General features: G+C 40.0%; 1 protein-coding gene across 3 annotated transcripts in view; it reads right to left on the bottom strand.

Moving 5' to 3' along the window:
* Positions 1-3,696: 3,696 nt before the first annotated feature.
* The window catches only part of ephx4 (epoxide hydrolase 4), a 28,383-nt gene continuing 9,889 nt past the window's right edge, over positions 3,697-22,190 (bottom strand). Inside the window, exons 4-8 of one of the 3 annotated variants that reach the window (XR_013547837.1) lie at positions 20,294-20,422; positions 11,918-12,021; positions 11,007-11,155; positions 9,099-9,377; positions 3,697-5,922 (exon numbers count right to left, since the gene is read on the bottom strand). Coding sequence is in view for 2 of the 3 variants with exons in the window: in XM_078408208.1 (XP_078264334.1) it covers positions 9,155-9,377; positions 11,007-11,155; positions 11,918-12,021; positions 20,294-20,422 (605 nt within the window). In the remaining variant the exon portion in view is untranslated. Of the gene's footprint in view, positions 9,378-11,006; positions 11,156-11,917; positions 12,022-20,293; positions 20,423-22,190 lie in introns of all 3 variants that reach the window. The other 2 variants (XM_078408209.1, XM_078408208.1) reach the window with 2 other exon arrangements.

The raw sequence follows: 22,190 nt of genomic DNA, 5'->3' as shown, positions 1-22,190 counted from the left end.
CCTAGTGTAGGTGGGATGTAGAATCTGGGGGGAGTTCATGGGAAAACATGGAAATTACAGGAAAATCACTGGGGGACAGGGATTGCTCCGAGAGCAGCATAGACAGCTTGGCCAAATGTCCTTCTAAGATATGAGATTTCTTCATGCAGTGAGAGGTGAACCTTTGGAATTCTTCATCCCAAAGGAATGTAGGGGCTCACTCATCAAATTCATTCAGAACAGAGGTAGACAATGGACAATAGACAATAGGTGCAGAAGTAGGCCATTCGGTCCTTCGAGCCAGCACCACCATTCAATGTGATCATGGCTGATCATTCTCAATCAGTACCCTGTTCCTGCCTTCTCCCCATACCCCCTGACTCTGCTATCCTTAAGAGCTCTATCTAGCTCTCTCTTTAATGCATCCAGAGAATTGGCCTCCACTGCCTTCTGAGGCAGAAAATTCCACAGATTCACAACTCTCTGACTGAAAAGGTTTTTCCTCATCTCCGTTCTAAATGGCCTACCCCTTATTCTTAAACTGTGGCCCCTGGTTCTGGACTCCTCCAACATTGGGAACATGTTTCCTGCCTCTAACGTGTCCAACCCCTTAATAATCTTATACGTTTCGATAAGATCCCCTCTCATCGTTCTAAATTCCAGTGTATACAAGCCTAGTCGCTCCAGTCTTTCAATAGGTGGATAATTTCTGGATGTTAAAAGAATTTTGGATATGAAATAGTACAAGAAGATGGAGGTTAATGTACGAGATCAGCCAGGACCTGACTGAATGTTGGAGAACGTTTGTGGAGCTGCATAGCATGCTGTTTCTGATGTTATGCTCGAATGAAGAGAGTTTTACTACATTGTAAAAGTCATGTTTTGGAATGCACTATGTGAACGTGTGAGTGAAACCGGTTTAGAAGATAAACTAAAAACTGAAAATTCTAAAGGAAAAGAGTCATGGAGCTGTACATCAAGGAAACAGGCCCTTCAAGCCATCTTGTCCATGCTGACCAAGTTGCCATGTTGGTCGAATACCATTTGCCTGCATTTGGCTCATAGGCCTATAAATGCTTCTAATCCATGTACTCTGTCTAATATAAATCTGATGTGCTTTGGGACTTTAGTAGAAAGAGGAGAAGATTGCAAAGTGTCAGCATAGGCCTGCTTTATTGGGCCACTGATATAGAAGAGTCTATCGTTAAAAGAAAATTTCAAACGGCAACCTCTGTCTGTTAACCTGTAGGTGCAGTGGCGGAGAAGACAGAGTGAAATATCCCCAGTGAACAAAGAAAGATTTCAAAAGAGGCATCATGTGCTTCCTGAAGCACATTTCCAAACTTGTAATTCATTACATACCAGCAATGAAATATTTTCTGAAAAAAGATCACCTTTATATTCCATTGACCTGAAACATTAACTTTTCTTCTATGCCCACAGATACTGCCTGTCCTGTCGAGCGTCTCCATCATTTCCTTGGAGTGAAGAGAAGATGAGGATTATAAAATGATTCTTTGTAAATGAAATAGTTATTCAATTTATTGCTGCTTGTCGGATATTGTTAGTAGTCTGTGTTGCATTTTGGAATTTTCCACACAGAAGTTTCATATAGAAGCCACATTTTTTTTTCTCTCTCTATTTTATAACATTGACAATAACACATCTCGTTAAATGAAGTGAGACTATTAGCTCATTTACAACTGGGAAATAAAATTTGTTTGGGTTTTCAGAACTTTTTAATTGACGTACTTCATGGCCACTGGTGTGAACTTTAATGACAAAGCACATGCATGCACCAGAATGCTCCAATGACTGAGAGTTAACTAAAATGGAGAAAGCATAAGGGAATAATGATGCACAATGGACCAGAGGCAGAGGAGGAGAGGAGGAGAGAATTCAAAAGAAGGCGAGGAGAGATTCCAGAGGCAGGAAGGGGAGAAGGGTGTTAACCCAAAGGAGGAATTTTAAGTTGACTTGGCTTTGACTGGAAATTCTCAATACTTCTTTTAAAGGTACAAATCGTGTACAAATCGTCACCCATAAAGGGCGCTGACAAAGTTACAAATCCCCCCCCGCGCCAGGTTCCCCCTTTGTTCTTTCCGCCCTCCCCCTTCCCTCACGGCAGTCCCCCAATGCTGAATTACAGCTCTACATTACTACATTAAATAATCATTGAACTTCCATATACTTATGATATAAAAATATTGAGGGTGGATGTTAGCATGAGAGAAAACTCTTAATTAAATGCATTGAAGGTAAGATCTACAAAGAAACATAGAAAATAGGTGCAGGAGTAGGCCATTCGGCCCTTCGAGCCAGCACCGCCATTCAATATGATCATGGCTGATCATCCAAAAACAGTACCCTGTTCCAGCTTTATCCTCATATCCCTTGATTCCCTTAGCCCCAAGAGCTAAATCCAACTCTCTCTTGAAAACCTCCAGTGAATTGGCCTCCGCTGACTTCTGTGGCAGAGAATTCCACAGATTCACAACACTGGGTGAAAAAGTTTTTCCTCATCTCAGTCCTAAATGACCTACCCCTTATTCTTAAAGAGGTATTGAGGGCGTGCAATGTAGGTTTACTAGGTTAATTCCTGGAATGGAGGGACTATCATATGTTGAAAGACTGGAGCGACTAGGCTTGTATACATTGGAATTTAGAAGGATGAGAGGAGATCTTATCGAAACGTATAAGATTATTAGGGGGTTGGACACGTTATAGGCAGGAAACATGTTCCCAATGTTGGGGGAGTCCAGAACAAGGGGCCACAGTTTAAGAATAAGGGGTAGGCCATTTAGAACTGAGATGAGAAAAAGCTTTTTCAGTCAGAGAGTTGTGAATCTGTGGAATTCTCTGCCTCAGAAGGCAGTGGAGGCCAATTCTTTGAATGCATTCAAGAGAGAGCTGGATAGAGCTCTTAAGGATAGCGGAGTCAGGGGGTATGGGGAGAAGGCAGGAACGGGGTACTGATTGAGAATGATCAGCCATGATCACATTGAATGGCGGTGCTGGCTCGAAGGGCCGAATGGCCTCCTCCTGCACCTATTGTCTATTGTCTAAACTGTGACCACTGGTTCTGGACTCCCCCAACATTGGAATCATTTTTCTGGCATCTACCCTGTCCAATCCTCTAAGAATTTTATATGTTTCTATAAGATCCCCTCTCATCCTTCTAAATTCCAGTGAAGATCTCTAATAAATTCTGAAATGGAATATAAGGAAATCATTTACACCTACAGTTTCAGATATCCAAAAGTGAACATTATTAAAGAGTAACTCCTTGAAAAAAAGGTTGATTAATCGCCATACAAGAATCAAAATTATTTGTTATGAAATGTTTGTGGAATCCAAGAATCTATCTTACTATTAATTTAAGATTTCAGTGTTGGTCTTAATCAGAAAATCCTCATAAGAATTAAAACAAAGTTATGAAAAACAGATTACACAATGTAAGCAGCACATGAGGTATGTCAGCAGAAATTGTCAGGAAAAGATAATATGATTTATCTATCCAGAGATATGCTGTGAGAATGGTCAGTGTTGGCTGTAGCTACATCTGAGTCTCACAAATAGGAAAATAATCTAGCAATTGTGTGGCTGTGACAATAAAAGAAATGACAAAAAATATACTCTCAGAATCCATAACATTCATTATTTTATTAAAATGACAATATTTTTCATTACAATGAAAATAAATACAAATTACATTGAGTTCACCGTGATAAAATTATACTATGTCAATAAATTGGACAAATTAATTCAACTTTTCTTAGAAGGCTTCATTTACAAAATATGAGCCTTATGTGTTTTTGAAGAAATGTAGTAAATGTCACCAAATGTCACCTTATTTCTTATCTGCTTGATTTAACTGACCAATAATGGGGAATTATGTCCGTTTTGAAAAATAAATGAGTTTCTTTGGTAATAGTAAGGTACATTTTGAATATATTCCATAAAATACAAGGTAAATTGGAACTTATTATACATAAAATATGCTCTACATCCAACTAAGGAAATGGGGGAAACCAGAATAGCAACACAGTGCATTCTAAATGAACAACAACATTGGTACAAAAATATATTAGTTCCCATCTATCCGTGTGCCATTAGGCTGAGTGCCTTAGGTTCTTTTAATATTCCTGACTCATTCAAAAAAGCATGTCTCCTGCATCATTTAATTTCCTTTTGGAAGCAGAAAAACCTAAACACCTTAAAATCCAGGGAGCCACTAATAGCCCAATATTCCCATTTGCAAGGGATATGTTAATTGTTTTAAACTCTAAAATTCTTCATGATTTAGAGTTTTAGCAATTTGCTTGACATTGATGAAAGGTATGTCAGGGAAGAGGAACTATCACAAAATGCATAGAAGGCTGATCAGAAATGTACACTAAGTCAGGCCATTCTCTTGCTGATGAATCATAGATTATAGCACGAAAATAGGCCTTTTGCATCACCAAGTCCATGCAGACCATCAACCACCGATGGTTTTTAATTCTCCCCATATTCTTGTAAACTCACCTCAGATTAATGATTTGGAAGAGGGAATTAGAAGCAACACTAGCAAGTTTGCGGATGACACAAAGCTGGGTGGCAGTGTAAACTGTGAAGAGCATGTTAGGAGGTTGCAGGTTGACCTGGTCAGGTTGCGTGAGTGGGCAGATGCGTGGCAGATGCAGTATAATATAGATAAATGTGAGGTTATCCACTTTGGCGGCAGAAACAAGGAGGCAGATTATTATCTCAATGGAGTTAGGTTAGGTAAGGGGGAGGTGCAGCAGGACCTGGGTGTCCTTGTACACCAGTCACTGAAAGTTGTCGTGCAGGTACAGCAGGCAATGAAGAAACCTAATGGAATGTTGGCTTTCATAACAAGAGAATTTCCGTATAGGAGTAAAGAGGTTCTTCTGCAGTTGTATAGGGCCCTGGTAAGACCACATCTGGAGTATTGTGTACAGTTTTGGTCTCCTAATTTGAGGAAGGACATCCTTGTAATTGAGGCAGTGCAGCGTAGGCTCATGAGATTGATCCCTGGGATGGTGGGACTGGCATATGAGGAAAGATTGAAAAGACTAGGCTTGTATTCACTGGAGTTTAGAAGGATGAGAGGGGATCTTATAGAAACATATAACATTATAAAAGGACTGCACAAGCTAGATGCAGGAAAAATGTTCCCAATGTTGGGCGAGTCCAGAACTAGGGGCCACAGTCTTAGAATAAAGGGGAGGCCATTTAAAACTGAGGTGAGAAAAAACTTTTTCACCCAGAGAGTTGTGAATTTGTGGAATTCTCTGCTACAGAGGGCAGTGGAAGCCAAATCACTGGATGGATTTAAGAGAGTTAGATAGAGCTCTAGGGGCTAGGGATATGGGGAGAAGGCAGGCACAGGGTATTGATTGGGGTCGATCAGCCATGATCACAATGAATGGCGGTGCTGGCTTGAAGGGCCGAATGGCCTCCTCCTGCACCTATTTTCTGTTTCTATGTTTCTATTCCACCACTCATCTAAACACTCTGGCAATTCACAAGTCTTTGGGATGTGGAACACCCAGAGAGAACCCACATGGTCACATGGAGAATATGCCATATCTGCAAAGGCAACACCCAAGGTCATTGTGGTGACACTGCCACACAATAGATCACAGCAGATATTCTTCTTCTTGTGTGACAGTGGTTCCACAAGCTGAGCCACCATGCTGCCCAATGAATTGGTAACTACAACTATGTAATTGCTGAACACTGTCAGTTAATAACCAGCCATTGTTTACATGTCCTGATTTATTCTGTTGTGTAATGTGCTAATTCAGTAGCTTCGAAGGTTTTGGTCACATGAATAATTTCAACATTTACTTCTCAGCTGTCTTTAACCGCAGTTTAATACATTTTGTTTTCTGCATTTAAGCAGCCTTATGTTCTTGATTATTCAAAAGCAAAATTCTGTGGATGAGGGAAGAGTTGAAATAAAATTAGAAAATTCTGAAGATACTCAGCAACTAGCAACTACGGAGAGAGAAACAGAAATTAATATTTCAGGTCAATAACTATTCATCAAGCTGCAGATGAAGTCCTCCCAACACACAGAAGTCATCACATGAACCAACCCCTACACTTCTTGGATGATCGCAAGTAGACATCGGAAATGGATATAGCTCATGTGTGAAGAGGAAGAATATCTGCTGTGATCTGTCAGGTTAAAAAAATATCGTGTAGAAAGGAACTACAGATGCTGGGTTATAACGAAGATAGACACAAAGTGCTGGAGTAACTCAGAAGGGCATGCAGCACCTCTGGAGAAAAAGGATGGGTAACTCTGAAGGTTTGAAGAAGGGTTCCAATCTGAAACATCACCCATCCTTTTCCTCCAGAGATGCTGCCTGACCCGCTGAGTTACTCCAACATTTTGTGTCTATCTCAGGTTAAAAAATAATCATTCCTGACCATAAACAAGAACATAGACATACATTGCTTCCATTTCTAACATAAGTTCACAGATATGGGCACAGGGAAGAATGGTTCAGCTGGTTTTTGGATAATTTGTGGGAATGTTATCTTTAGCTCAATGTCGAAATCATTTTCTTAAGGAATGTTTGACCAGCACAACACTTTTTCTGTTAATCCTCATAGATCAACATAAATTTCCATTATGTATCCATGTGCTGTGCAGCTGTCTGATTTAAATGACAAGAGATTCAGAGTATCATTGTCCTATGTTAGTGCACTCAAAGATTCTAACCCCTTACCGGCTCACGAGAAGGTGGAGAACATTGACATTGGAACGAGGCCATTTGGCTCATTGTGAAACTCCATACTGATTTCTCTATCCTCTCAACCATAAAAATAAATGGGCGGAACAAGTTGCAGAACAGAAGTTAAGTAACCATGGCTCAAGTTCAATCAATCCATTAATATATTCTTTCTTTATGCATGTTTATCCAGTTCTTGCATTGTTGAGAATATATTGTTTAATTTTGTTTTATTTTACAGATTTAGGATGTATTTGGCCAATTTAACATGATAGTGCTTTAGTATTGTGAGCACGCCCCAAATTAAACACTTTAGAATCCCAGGAGCTTCAATGAGCAGACCACTGAGGTGGTTCAGTCCCAGAACGTCAGCAGACAATTATTCTCTCTCACAATAAAAAATATGAATGGCACTAAATTGATTGCAATAAGTAGCTGTCATCAGCATGATTTGCAAATAATGAACAGCTCCAGCTTTCTACCCAAGAGTCATAGGCATACAGCACAAACAGGCCTTTCGTCCCAACTTGTCCATGCCAACCAAGATGCCAATCTATGCTGGTTTCACTTGCCAATATTTGACACCTATCCCTTTAAACCTTTCCATCCATTTTATCTATCCTGCTAATACAAATAACATGAAAGCATTAATGGTATCAACAAATATATTAAGTAGAAACTATAGACCATGGAATCATCTACTAGATTAATTCCCGGAATGGCGGGACTGTCGTATGTTGAAAGGCTGGAGCGATTGGGCTTGTATACACTGGAATTTAGAAGGATGAGGGGGGATCTTATTGAAACATATAAGATAATTAGGGGATTGGACACATTAGAGGCAGATAACATGTTCCCAATGTTGGGGGAGTCCAGAACAAGGGGCCACAGTTTGAGAATAAGGGGTAGGCCATTTAGAACGGAGATGAGGAAGAACTTTTTCAGTCAGAGGGTGGTGAAGGTGTGGAATTCTCTGCCTCAGAAGGCAGTGGAGGCCAGTTCGTTGGATGCTTTCAAGAGAGAGCTGGATAGAGCTCTTAAGGATAGCGGAGTGAGGGGGTATGGGGAGAAGGCAGGAACGGGGTACTGATTGATAGTGATCAGCCATGATCGCATTGAATGGCGGTGCTGGCTCGAAGGGCTGAATGGCCTACTCCTGCACCTATTGTCTATTGAAAGGTACAGTCAGTTAATATGTCAAATCAAATAACAATGCGATTACTCACATGTTCAGAAACCAAACACAAATTGTCAAAGTTTGGATGAAGCATATTGCTAAAGAATTGCTGTCCAAAATGTCAGCACATTCTAAATACAAAGTAATTACCAGGAAGATTCACTGGTGCTGTGTCCAAAAGATAGCCAGCCACAGAAGGCAATGTACTTCCACGTCAGAATGGTTTGTGACTTGAAGGGAAACCTGCAGGTGGCGGTGTTATTGTGTACCTTCTGCCTTTGTCTTTCTAATTGGAGACTATGGTTTGGGATGAAGGCAAAGAACTGCAGTGCCTCTCGTAGATGAGGCACACTGGGCCCATGGTACATCATGAGGTCCTTTTGCAATGACCAACTGGATGGAGCATTGCAGAGACTGGTTCCTAATTACAAAATCATCCATAATCTTAATAGCGATTTTGTACCTAGAATATAACAGCTAGGTAATCTGTTCATAATTTTCTATCATGAATATACACATTTTATATGGAAACCAGGTTGTGATTACAGCAATATGTTCAATACATGATCCTTATCAATAAAAACATCAATCTATACAACTTATAAATATAAAATATAAACATCCCCATTTATATTTTCAGAAATGGCACTCTTAATATTTATTTTCTGAGGAAGAATCTAGTGAAAGGCACCACCAAGTAAAGAGCACTTACCACTCGTTTACATGATGACATCACTGTTTCTTATTTACAAGTTTTAAGGCTGGTGTTTTCACGTGCAAAGATTCAGGAATATATACGCTAGGTTGCTGCTTTAAAAGACGTATCCCTTTCAGATAAAGCTCTTTCTCTTTATCTCCTCCCAACCCTCCTTCGCCTATCAGCATGAGTTTGATAACAGTTCAAGATCCATTTGTCTTGTCAATGACTCCCGAGGGCAGATAACGAACCTGTTTGAACTCCTCAGCCAGTCTAAATGCACAGAAATGAGGTCACTGGGAATCTTAATAAGTATATATGTAGAGACATATTGGGAACACCCCAGCTTTAAATAGTTACTGCTCAGCATTACATGTAAATAGTGCATCAGCAAAAGTACAAACCTCACAAGCAGACTTTTAGTCAGCACCATAGATTTTAGACAGCACGTGTAAAGAGAACTGGTTACAGTTAAAAGACACAGGAAAACATTTACTTTTGACACTGGAACCGTTGGAAAATCTTCACGCCTTACTTCAGTGACAGTAAGTTTTAATGGTTGCCTTCCTTCAGAAATGCCCAGATCAAGCGGTTGACCAGTTGTGGTTGGTCCTGCTGAAGCCAATGGCTGGCCTCGGGCACAACATGCAGTCTGAAATAATTCCTCACATAGGACTTTGAGAGCTGAGCCATCCTGAACTCCAGAAATCCTTCTTTTTCTCCCCATAACAACAGGGTAGGGGACACCACCTCATTCTGACTCAAGGGCAGGCTACTGTAAAATGAAGGTCACATCATTTAAAATAAGTTTAGATGTACAATCCACAGGAATTCACGCTTTTATTTTTTTAACCTATTGAAAAGTGCAGAAGCAAACATTGGCCCAGTTCCTTTTATGCTCTATTAAAGCACAATTCTGATTCTTTCCCTTTTCCTGCAAGGATGCCTTTGGGGTTAAAATGGCCCAGGCACCATAGATAAGGCCCAGGCAGAAATTAGTTTATCTTGGCATTATGTTCAGCATAGACATTGTGGGCCAAAGGGCCTGTCCCTGGCATGTACTGTTCTATATTCTCTGTTCTAAATGGATGACCCTTATTTTCAAACATTATTCCCTAGTTCTGATTTTCCCACAAGAAGAAATATTTTCTCTGCTTAAACCCCATCAACACCCTCAAGATCCTATACATTTCAGTCAAATCCTCTTTCACATTCCATATACTCGGTTGCATGAATATTAAACTGCCCAAAAATCTGATAAGGGTAACTCTGAAATTTGCATCTTCATCATGCCCTAACCTAGTTGTAAGGAGTGCTGAAATTTTAGTACATCTTTCCAATCTTTGGGAAAATATTTATAAAGCACATTAAAATAGCAAGATCTCCCAAAATGTTACATAGTATTGATTATCAGAGAATAGTTTGACACAGTTCAAAGTTCTGATGTAGATAATTTTCTCCCAAATGTGATAGTTCTAGATAATAAACTATTACCGTGTTTGTACTAAAAAGAGTGATCAATACAAACGAGACTAAAATAGGTCAGACTTTCTAGTGTTGCTTTAAAGCAAACAAACCTCACAAACTATGTCAAGCTGGGAACCGACCTCCTCATTAATGTATTTGAACTTGAACATAAGAACACAAGAAAATAGGCGCAGGAGTAATTCTCTCAAGCCTGCCTCACCATTCAGTGTGACTATAATTAACATGCCCTTAAGCCTCATTTTCTTTTCCATGCCAATTCCTTATAGCCTTCAATTTCATGATCTTTCAAAATAACCACAAAAAACTGCAGAGTTGTGCATGCAGCCCAGTCTTTCACGCAAAACAGCCTTCCCACCTTTGACTCCACCTACACTTCACACTGCCTCTGGACAGCATTCAACATAACCAAGGACCACTCACACCCCGGTAATTCTCTCTTCTTCCCTCTCTTGTCGGGCAAAATACACGTAAACATGAATGCACATACCACCGGATCCAAAAACAGCTTATTTTTAGTTATATCCAAACTCTTGAACAGACCTCTCATATCTTAAGAATGTACCCCAGTCTTCCAAACTAACTTGTTGTGGCACCCGCACTTTTTTTAATTTTCAGTTCCTCTGTAGCTGTAACAATATATCCTATACTCTATTTTCTTTTTTGCACTATTGTACTCAATGATCCGCGAGGATACAAAGCAAAACAAAGTTTTTTACTGTATCCTGGTACACGTGATAATAATATACTAATAACAACACCTATACCTCTGGGTAGACAAATCCAGAGATTCACCATGTCTACATGAACATGAACATGGAGCCAAATAGGTGATGACATAAATAAAAGGTTTTTACTGCAAGTCTGCATTTAATTTCCGTACAGGCTCTGCTTTTTCTAACCGTTTACCAGACCATACCTGAATACATTCCTGAAGTGGTCAAGTGGTCCGGAGAAGGCCCCACGCTGGGAAAAGATGTACAAGTAGGCTTCGATCTCGTCTGCTGTCATCCTGCACTCTTTTGTCCTAATGCCTGTGCTCTGACTTGTGAATAAGTACTTCAACACCTACAGCATAAAATAGGGTTAAACATTGGTATATCTGTGTTTGTGAAGTATGCCGAAAGCACTGCCCACTCCTTAGTCTGAGATGCAATGTGTAACAATAGCACACTAGCACAGCTAGTAGAGCCACTGCCTCACAGCGCCAGAAACCCAGGTTCCATCGTGACCTCCAGTCTGTGTGGAGATTAATATTAATATTACTGTGACTGTAAGGTATGCTCCAGGTGATCCAATATTTTCCCACTTCCTAAAGACATCGGGGTTGAGGGGGCAGGGGAATATAGGAAAAATAATGATGTGGGAATAATATAAGGTTAATGTAAATGGATGACTAATTAATGACGGTGAACCAAAGGGATTATTTTTGTTTTGCAACTCTCTATGGCTTTATAACCACATTTTGCAGCAGGATTATTGTTTTCTCTGACATAAAAAGTAAGTTTTTCTAAGAAAAAGCACTAATGCAATTTTTTATCTAGTTCAAGAACAAATCTACATTAACTAAGAGTAACTGAAGCTCAAGTTTTGATGTCAGAGACGAACTTACTACTGTACTACAATCTGCTGGTAACACAATGTTAAAATTGACCCCCAAAAGCTTTTTCTTTATCATTATCAAGGCATAAAACTCACACAATTTACTGCTATATAACTGACCTCTTGTGAATTAGAAATTAAAATAAATGCAATTTTTTTTTTTAATTTGAGAAAATCTTAATGAGTCTTTTAAACATCATAAATCTGAATGTCAAAATCATCGCTCACCTTGAAATCATTTATCGTAAGAGCAAATTCCGGAAGCCATGGCACTTGGCAAAAGAAAAAGTAGCTTAATTTGATCAACTGGGAGGGATGCCGCATCACATAATCTGGAAAAAATATATCAATACATTCAGAGAATGCATCTAGCTTCATGGGTTTCTTTGAAATGCTTTAGCAATTAATATTTTAATAATAATAATAATAATAATGCATTACATTTATATAGCGCTTTTCATATACTCAAAGACGCTTTACAAGGATTTAGAGAACATAGGGAAGTGAATAAATAGATAAATAAGTAAATAAGTAAACGAACAGAGAAAGGAGACAGAAGGTGAGGTGACCTTCAGTGGTTGAAGGCAGTACTGAACAGGTGAGACTTCAGTGATGTTTCAGTGATGTTCAGGCAACATACAGCAGCTGTTCTATTGAAGCAAATTAACTAGAGCCAGTGATTGAGAATATCGATCCAATGCATTGTCTGGGCACTTTTTCTTTTATTCTATTAATAAAACATTGACTAAGAAATAATGTGTTAGTAATTTCATTACAGACCTAGAATCTGTATTGTTGTGCAATATAACAACCCTTATTGCTGACCTCAAAGAAAATTGCTCTCAAGGACAGCAATCTCCGGCATTTTATCAGTCGTATATTAAATAAACATGTGTCACTTTGGTACATTATCAATCCACAAAAATGGTACCTTAATACTGTTTATTATTTTCTTTTTGCCAACTCACCAAGACAATAAATGCTAAGACGATTCCTTACAATATGAAGGCCTAACATTGCTAGTGATGCTTTTGAATTACTTGGTGTAAAGGACATGCTCAGTAGGTTTATAAGCTTCAGCAAAGGCCATTGCAGAACATACATGCTTTAGGCTTGAGAAGCTCAAATTTATTCAAAGACTTTTCACAGATGATCCCTGGAACTTGTTAAAAAAACACTGTTGCAATCAGGACAACGGCAACAATGCTTATATGACACACTCCATCCAGAGACAATTGCCTTTCTGTTATTAACATTGATCATAACGAGTAATATATTTTATAACATTACATCTCCAATCTTTTCTAAAACAAAACTGATTTAACATATTTATAAATTTCATAAAAATGTAATCAAATCCCTGGTTTCCGCACACTGGTGTTACCCGTTTTTCGATTGTAAATTGCATTTAAACATACAACATACGAATAGGAATAGTTGGCATAATAAGCCCACACCAACATTTAATATGAACACACAGAGCCGACTATCACTCCAACTCTACATTCCATCTTTTCATGATAACCTTTCATTCCTCACATAAACAATCTCTTCACTTCTGCCTTAAATATATTCAAAGACTATTTCAATACACATTATATTAATAGGGGATTGCGCTAAGGTTAATGGTGTCAAGTTAGGAAAAGGGGACGTACAAAGAGATCTGGGTGTCCTAGTGCATCAGTCATTGAAAGGAAGCATGCAGGTACAGCAGGCAGTGAAGAAAGCCAATGGAATGCTGGCCTTCATAACAAGAGGAGTTGAGTATAGGAGCAAAGAGGTCCTTCTGCAGTTGTTCAGGGCCCGAGTGAGACCGCACCTGGAGTACTGTGTGCAGTTTTGGTCTCCAAATTTGAGGAAGGATATTCTTGCTATTGAGGGCGTGCAGCGTAGATTTACTAGGTTAATTCCCGGAATGGCGGGACTGTCGTATGTTGAAAGACTGGATCGACTAAGCTTGTATACACTGGAATTTAGAAGGATGAGAGGAGATCTTATCGAAACGTATAAGATTATTAAGGGGTTGGACACGTTAGAGGCAGGAAACATGTTCCCAATGTTGGGGGAGTCCAGAACAAGGGGCCACAGTTTGAGAATAAGGGGTAGGCCATTTGGAACTGAGATGAGGAAAAACCTTTTCAGTCAGAGAGTTGTGAATCTGTGGAATTCTCTGCCTCAGAAGGCAGTGGAGGCCAATTCTCTGAATGCATTCAAGAGAGAGCTAGATAGAGCTCTTAAGGATAGCGGAGTGAGGGGGTATGGGGAGAAGGCAGGAACGGGGTACTGATTGAAAATGATCAGCCATGATCACATTGAATGGCGGTGCTGGCTCGAAGGGCCGAATGGCCTCCTCCTGCACCTATTGTCTATTGTCTATTGTCTAAAAGCTACAAAGATGCAAACTGAGAGATGTTGGTGTGTGGGGGGGGGGGGGGGGGGGGTTAGAGTCAAAGGTACAAATAGTGACTTGGACAGGTTGTGTAACTTGACACCTTTCAGATAATACTCTGCCTTCCTATTCTTACCACCAAAGTGGATAACCTCACACTTATCCACATTAAACTGCATCTGCCATGCCTCCGCCCACTGTCCAAGTCACCCTGCAACCTCATAGCATCTTCCTCACAGTTCACACTACCACCCAGCTTTGTAACATCTGCAAATTTGCTAATGGTGCTTTTAATCCCTTCATCCAAGTCATACAGTGTAGGACAGTGCATTACAGTGTAGGAAATGTACACTGCCTAAATGTCAATTTTCATAAAAGTAGCATTTGTCAGAAATCTCAGGTGTAAAATTATTAGTGAAAGAACTGCAAGGGAATGAGAAATTTCAAAAAGGTCAAGTTTTGAAACACAATTGTTAAAGGGGTGAAGAAATTAAATACCATTGTTTCATTAAAAGTAGCATTTAATTGGATGTGCCAATTAATTCCCATCACACCACATTAAGTGGAGCAAAGTAAAGGCTTGCTTCATCTCAAGAGAATTCTTTCATGCAATGAACGGCTCGCAATGGCTCTTGGATTGATTTATTTGTCTGGTTAATTAAAAAAATAAGTAGGTAAATTAAACACTGTTTGACCTCAACAGAAATATCTTTCAACTTCCTCTGGGTATATATATATATAGAAGCACGTTGCCATGGTATAATCACATTTGACCTTGAATATTAAAAATAGATGTGAAATAATCTCTGTTTTTGGTACCAAGACTAATGAAGGTCAACCTGCATTTAGCAGAAACGGAGCAAGATTTTATTCTATTTCTGTACAAATTGTGACAAACTGCATCCTGCCTAATGAACCTGGTGCTATGATATCCATTGATTTTCTTTACAGGCAATCCAAGGAGGATGTACTGATACAACAAGTCCTAGTTGCCAACTGAAGTAATATATTTTGAAGTAGTGAATCTGCTTTAGCTGCTGGATTAATGATGCCCCACAAAGTAGTGAGGGTGATGGCTACATAGTCAATTGTAGACTTTACTTTAGAAATAAATTGATTCTTTAGACTTTATTAAAGTATAAAGTCTAAAGAATCAATTTATTTCTAAAGTAAAGTCTACAATTGACTATACAGCGTGGAATCAGGCCCTTCAGCCCACTAAGTCCACACCAACCAGTGATCACCCTAACACCATCCTACTCACTAGGGATAATGTACAATTTACCGAAGCCAATTAATCTACCAAACCTCTACGTCTTTGGAGTGTGGGAGGAAACCAGAGTAAACCCACGCGGTCACAGGGAGAACATACAAACTCCGTACAGACAGCACCCATAGTCAGGATTGAACATGGGTCTCCAACACTGTAAGGCAGCAGCTCGACCACTATGCCACTGTATTGCCGTTTTTCTTCAGGATTCAGAATTTTCTTCAGAAAACCAACATTTATTTTTAACATATAACAACAACTACAGCATGGAAACAGGCCTGTCCGGCCCTACCAGTCCACGCCGACCATTCTCCCTGACCTAGTCTCATCTACCTGCACTCAGACCATAACCCTCCAATCCCCTCCTATCCATATACCTATCCAATTTACTCTTAAATAATAAAATCGAGCCAGCCTCCACCACTTCCACCGGAAGCCCATTCCATACAGCCACAACCCTCTGAGTAAAGAAGTTCCCCCTCATGTTACCCCTAAACCTTTGTCCCTCAATTCTGAAGCTATGTCCCCTTGTTGGAATCTTCCCCACTCTCAAAGGGAAAAGCCTACCCACGTCAACTCTGTCCGTCCCTCTCAAAATTTTAAAAACCTCTATCAAGTCCCCCCTCAACCTTCTACGCTCCAAAGAATAAAGACCCAACCTGTTCAACCTCTCTCTGTAGCCTAAGTGCTGAAACCCAGGCAACATTCTAGTAAATCTCCTCTGTACCCTCTCCATTTTGTCGACATCCTTCCTATAATTTGGCGACCAGAACTGCACACCATACTCCAGATTCGGCCTCACCAATGCCCTGTACAATTTCAACATTACATCCCAACTTCTATACTCGATGCTCTGATTTATAAAGGCAAGCATACCAAACGCCTTCTTCACCACCCTATCCACATGAGATTCCACCTTCAGGGAACAATGCACAGTTATTCCCAGATCCCTCTGTTCCACTGCATTCCTCAATTCCCTACCATTTACCCTGTACGTCCTATTTTGATTTGTCCTACCAAAATGCAGCACCTCACACTTATCAGCATTAAACTCCATCTGCCATCTTTCAGCCCACCCTTCCAAAAGGCCCAAGTCTCTCTGTAGACTTTGAAAATCTACCTCACTATCAACTACTCCACCTATCTTAGTATCATCTGCATATTTACTAATCCAATTTGCCACACCATCATCCAGATCATTAATGTAAATGACAAACAACAGTGGACCCAACACAGATCCTTGGGGCACTCCACTAGACACTGGCCTCCAACCTGACATACAATTGTCAACCGTTACCCTCTGGTATCTCCCATTCAGCCATTGTTGAATCCATCTTGCAACCTCACTATTAATACCCAACGATTTAACCTTCTTAATCAACCTTCCATGTGGAACCTTAGTTTGATCTTTTTTCTTTGAGTTCAGAAGGATGAGGGGGATCTCATTGAAACCTGCTGGATAATGAAAGGCTTAGATAGAGTGGATGTAGAAAGTATGTTTTCAGTATCGGAAGAGTCTAGAACCAGAAGGTACATTCTCAGAATAAAAGGATGAAACTCCAGAATGGAGATAAAGAGGAATTTCTTTAGCCAGATGGTGGTGAATCAATGGAATTCATTGCCATAGACGGCTGTGAAAGCCAAGGCATTGGGTATATTTAAAGCAGAGATTGATAGGTCCTTGATCTGTAAGGGTGTCAAAGGTTACAAGGAGAAAGCAGGAGAATGGGGTTGAGAGGGAAAAATAGATCAGCCATGACTGAATGGCTGAGTAGACTCGATGGGTTGAATGGCCTAATTCTGCTCCTATGTCTTATGGTTATGATCAAAGAAAGAAAAAGCTTGGCCCTTCTAGCTGTGTTGTCTTACATGGTAAATATGCCCACAAGGAAGTGAAAGTCATCAGACCCGCACATGTTTACCCGCCTTGGTTCTCCACCACATCGTCCTTCCCGTGGCCATTGAGAAATAACAACTCGGCACTGCTGGGAGTTCTATCTATTGGGTGGTAGCTCGATAACTGCCAGTTCTTTACACCAACAAGTGTTTTCCCGGCATTTTGACTTCATTTTCAGTACCAATTTACCGTTCTTATTTCTTTTGACACCTTGGGTCTATTCTTCTATATCCTACTGAAAGTTGTATCCTTGAAGTAGTGATCTGGTTTACTCATCATTTTTAAATAGAATTTTATATGACTAATGTGATAGGAGAGTCCAGCCCAGGAACAGGCCCTTCAGCCCACAGTCTCTGTGCAAACCGTGGTGCTAAATTAATCTAATTCCATCTGCCTGCACATGATCCATATCCCTCCTGATATTCATATACCTATCTAAAAGCCTCTTAAATGATGTTGTCATGTCTGCTTTTACCACCCCACCTGGCAGAGCGTTTGATGCACCCACGGCTTTTTGTGTAAAAAACTTACTTCCCTCATGTCCATTAAACTTACTCCCACTCACTTTAAAGCTATGCCCTCCAGTTTTTGACATTTTTACCTTTGGAAAAGGGCTCTTGATGATCTACCCTACCTGATGGCTCTTATAATTTCATAAACATCCATCAGGAATAAACTTCTACCAGGAAGTAAAACTATATTCTGGATTATCTTTAATAATTTGCATTCCATATAATTCAGTTACTCAAGCTTAGTTGTGGAATGTCAAACAGGTTACCCTAATGAACAAAAAGAATTTAAGGAAATTATTTTAAAAATAGAAACTAATTTACATCAATTAAATTATAAAGGAATCACAAGGAAAATAACAAAGGGGATGATTCACTTTGAGTCTGTCAGAATCCCACTGTTGAAACTGTGATAATTAAACCAAGGCATCTCAATAGACAATAGACAATAGACAATAGACAACAGACAATAGGTGCAGGAGTTGGCCATTCGGCCCTTCGAGCCAGGACCGCCACTCACCGTGATTATGGCTGATCATCCACAATTAGTACCCCGTTCCTGCCTTCTCCCCATATCCCTTGACTCCGCTATCATTAAATATGTCTCCTCCAAAAATATCTCCTCCATTAAAATAAATGTCCAGGATAGCTGAACTTTTCACAAACAAAAGGGACACAAGAAGAGCTGATCACCCAAATGGAAAATAGGCAAACATTAAAATCTCTGAAGGAAGATACTGTATATCAATACATCCTCTCCCATTCTCTAGATCGCTAGAGTAAGATGTTAAGATTTCTTGTCAGAATGAATTACTGCTATTTTTTCCCATTTATAAACTTTAAACCAGATTAGAATAATTGTTGATGAACTGGAATAAGAGGAGGAGGGTTTCATTTCTGATTAAAAACGTGGAAGTCATGATGCAGCTCCATAGGACTTTGGTTAGGCCACATTTGGAGTGTTGGGTGCAGTTCTGTTCACCCCATTACAGGAAAGATGTGGAGGCAGGAAGCAATTGGTCCAAGCCTTGTTTAAATGGCACCAATAAGCTACGGGAATCAAACAACTACCCTGCTACAGCTTGTGGACTAAGAGGGTAGATTGTTGGTTAATTCCCACTTCGAGCTGGTCCATAGGTTGAGTCAGTATGATGTGTGTGTGTGTACAATGGAAAGTAGGTAAAGACGATCTGGGATGAAGGAGATGGATGGCTGAGGAACTCATGGGCTCTGGGCTCAATCTCACTGGTAGTGGAGCGGCACTTACTGCACTGGTCTAGGGGTTCTTGAGTTCACAAATGATAGTCTTTCTATGAACAACCTCAGTTATATTTAAACATAATTAGTTCAAAGGATATTATAAATGTTTTATTTCTCATTTCTCAGTGTTTTCTCTCATGTCTGCTCTGTAATTACTGATTCTTGTTGAGATTTTGCTCCACAAATGGTTGGTAACCAGATGTGCTTTTAAAATTTTACATAGGATCATGGACAGGAGCATGTAGGAAAATAACTGCAGATGCTGGGACAAATCGCAGGTATCACAAAATGCTGGAGTAACTCAGCGGGTCAGGCAGCATCTCTGGAGAGAAGGAATGGGTGACGTTTCGGGTCGAGACCCTTCTTCAGACTGATATCAGGGGGGGGCGGGTCAAAGAAAGGATATAGGTGGAGACAGGAAGACAGTGGGATAACTGGGAAGGGGGAGGGGAAGAGAGGGACAGAGGAGCTATCTAAAGTTAGTGAAGTCAATTGGAGGAACAGCACCTCATATTTCGCTTGGGCAGCTTACAGCCCAGCGGTATGAACATTGACTTCTCTAACTTTAGATAGCTCCTCTGTCCCTCTCTTCCCCTCCCCTTCCCAGTTCGCCAACTGTCTTCCTGTCTCCACCTATATCCTTTCTTTGTCCCGCCCCCCCCCGACATCAGTCTGAAGAAGGGTCTTGACCCGAAACGTCACCCATTCCTTCTCTCCAAAGATGCTGCCTGACCCGCTGAGTTACTCCAGCTTTTTGTGATACCTTTGATGGACAGGAGCATGGCCAATGATTTACCAGAACACTTTCCTCTGCGGGACACCATTCTGCTTTAGTTAAACATTTTGTTCAAGATGGCCGCGCCGTTGTGTTTGGCTGCCTGCTACTGTATGTTTCTTTTTTTTTTTCCTAATCAGATGTGCAGCACTTTGGTCAACGTGGGTTGTTTTTAAATGTGCTATACAAATAAAATTGACTTAACTTGACTTGACTTCTCTCACATTCATCCATACCCTTAATACATAGAAAAATTATCATTCTTGTGCTCCCTTCCATCTGGTATCATTTCAACCCCAAGTGGATGGATGCTGCAGCCAATTGTTGTGCCCCTCCCATCCTGACATGTGGGGCTCAGCCAGCTCAGCAAAGACAGAAAATTAAACCATATGGACTGCAAGGCTTGGCTCTCACTGGAAAAATCCATTAACTCTGCAAGACCTCAAGTGCATCAATCATTTATCATTAGGTTAGAAGTGTCAAGTGGTTTGAAATGGCACTCACCACAAAAAACTGCAGGATGTGGGCAATTCAGAATAATAATCTTGTTTAGCATCTCCGGATAATAGATGGCAAAACACCAGGCAATCAGTCCGCCCCAGTCATGGCCAATCAGAACACACTTCTTGTAGCCTGCACAAAAGGTGAAAACCAAACTGCTCAGCACGTGAATGAAAGAAAATAACTGCAGGAAATGTTGATCAAAACAGGAAGCTAGAGAGTGTTTAATTATTGGCTTTCCCATTCTTTCGACAGCTGTTCTCAAGATCAAGTTATATGTTACATTTGGCTGCAGGCTTTTTAAAAATAATCCAGTTGGTCTCTGCAGTTATGGGAGTGTCACCACGTCCTGATCCTGAACACTATCGGCAAAATAAAACCAGAACATTAATTGGCACAGCAAGCTGCTTCTCTTGGCCACTAAATTGAGTAGCTTCTTACAGACTTGGGAACTTGAACATTGTTTTTCTGGGATTCCTTGGGATTAACTTCACCATTAAAATAAAATTTAAAAATAATATATATATATATATATTTCTATATCCTCAGGTTATTAGCTTTTATCAAGGAAAAACAAAAACCAACCTAACAAACCTTTACTGCTTAGATTTTGAAGTCAGTGATGAACAAGCACCAACAACCAGTCATCACTTAAGAAGGGTCCCGAACCAAAACATCACCCATCCCTTTTCTCCAGAGATGCTGCCTGACCTGCTGAGTTACTCCAGCACTTTGTTTCTATCATTGGTATCAGCCATATCTGCAGTTCTGTGTTTCAACATCAATTAAACACATGGGCACAATGTATTCCATGGAGTTTTGAATAGAAACTTTATCTTTAAAGAAATGTTTCAACCCGACACTATCTGCATGATGACTGGACATTCTGACGAGCACAAGCACCTGTGAATCACCTTAACCACCAGGTTACTGCTACATACAGGGCCTGAACCAAAAGTGCAAGTAGAACTACTATGTTTATCATCAAATAAAACATAAAGGAAAATAAAGACAAAGAGAGGCAGAATTAAGAAATAAAGCGAATGATAAGCAAAAAAATCACAGATGCAGAAAATCTAAACTGAAAGCAGAAGTTGCTGATAAAATCATAATTATTTCTCTTTCCACAAGTGCCGCCTGACCAGCTGTTACCAGGCAACTGAACAGTCCTCATCATCAGAGTGTGTGCTACTAACCTCTACCTCATTAGAGACCTTTGAACTATCTTTAATCGGAGACAGACACAAAATGTTGGAAAAACTCAGTGGGTCAGGCAGCATCTCTGGAGAAAAGGAATAGGTAACATTTTGGGTTGAAACCATTCTTGTCTGAAGAAAGGTCACAACCAGAAACGCCACCTATTCCTTTTCTCCAGAGATGCTGACTGACCTGCTGAGTTACTCCAGTATTTAGTGTCTATCTTCGGTATATACCAACATCTGCAGTTCCTTCCTACATATCTTTAATCGGACTTTATCAGACTTTAAAGTCATATCTTGCACTAAATGTACCTTTCTCTCTACACTGTGGATGACTTGTTTTCATTGATCAGATAGCATGTAAAGGAAAGCTCTTCACTGTACCTCGGTGCATGTGACAATAATCAACTAACTTAAGCAAAACTAAACTAAACTGCTGAGTGTTTCCATGATCTGTTAACCCAGTCTACAAAGGACATTAAAAACAATCTTTGTTGGCCTATAACAGGAGTCTGTGTTCCCTACCTGATACTGATGGAAGCAGCATTATTTTACACATGTTGTAATTGAGGATGGGTGGTTTCTTCCATTACCTCCACTGAAATACGATTGCACAAAAATGTGTTAACGCACCAGTTAGTTAAATTAACAGACCTTGAAAATTTAGCCCTTTATTGGAGAATAAAGAACAATGTAATTCT

Source organism: Rhinoraja longicauda, chromosome 11 (genome assembly GCF_053455715.1).
Source record: "Rhinoraja longicauda isolate Sanriku21f chromosome 11, sRhiLon1.1, whole genome shotgun sequence".
Classification (NCBI taxonomy): domain Eukaryota; kingdom Metazoa; phylum Chordata; class Chondrichthyes; order Rajiformes; family Arhynchobatidae; genus Rhinoraja; species Rhinoraja longicauda.
This window is presented reverse-complemented; position numbering and strand designations above follow the sequence as displayed.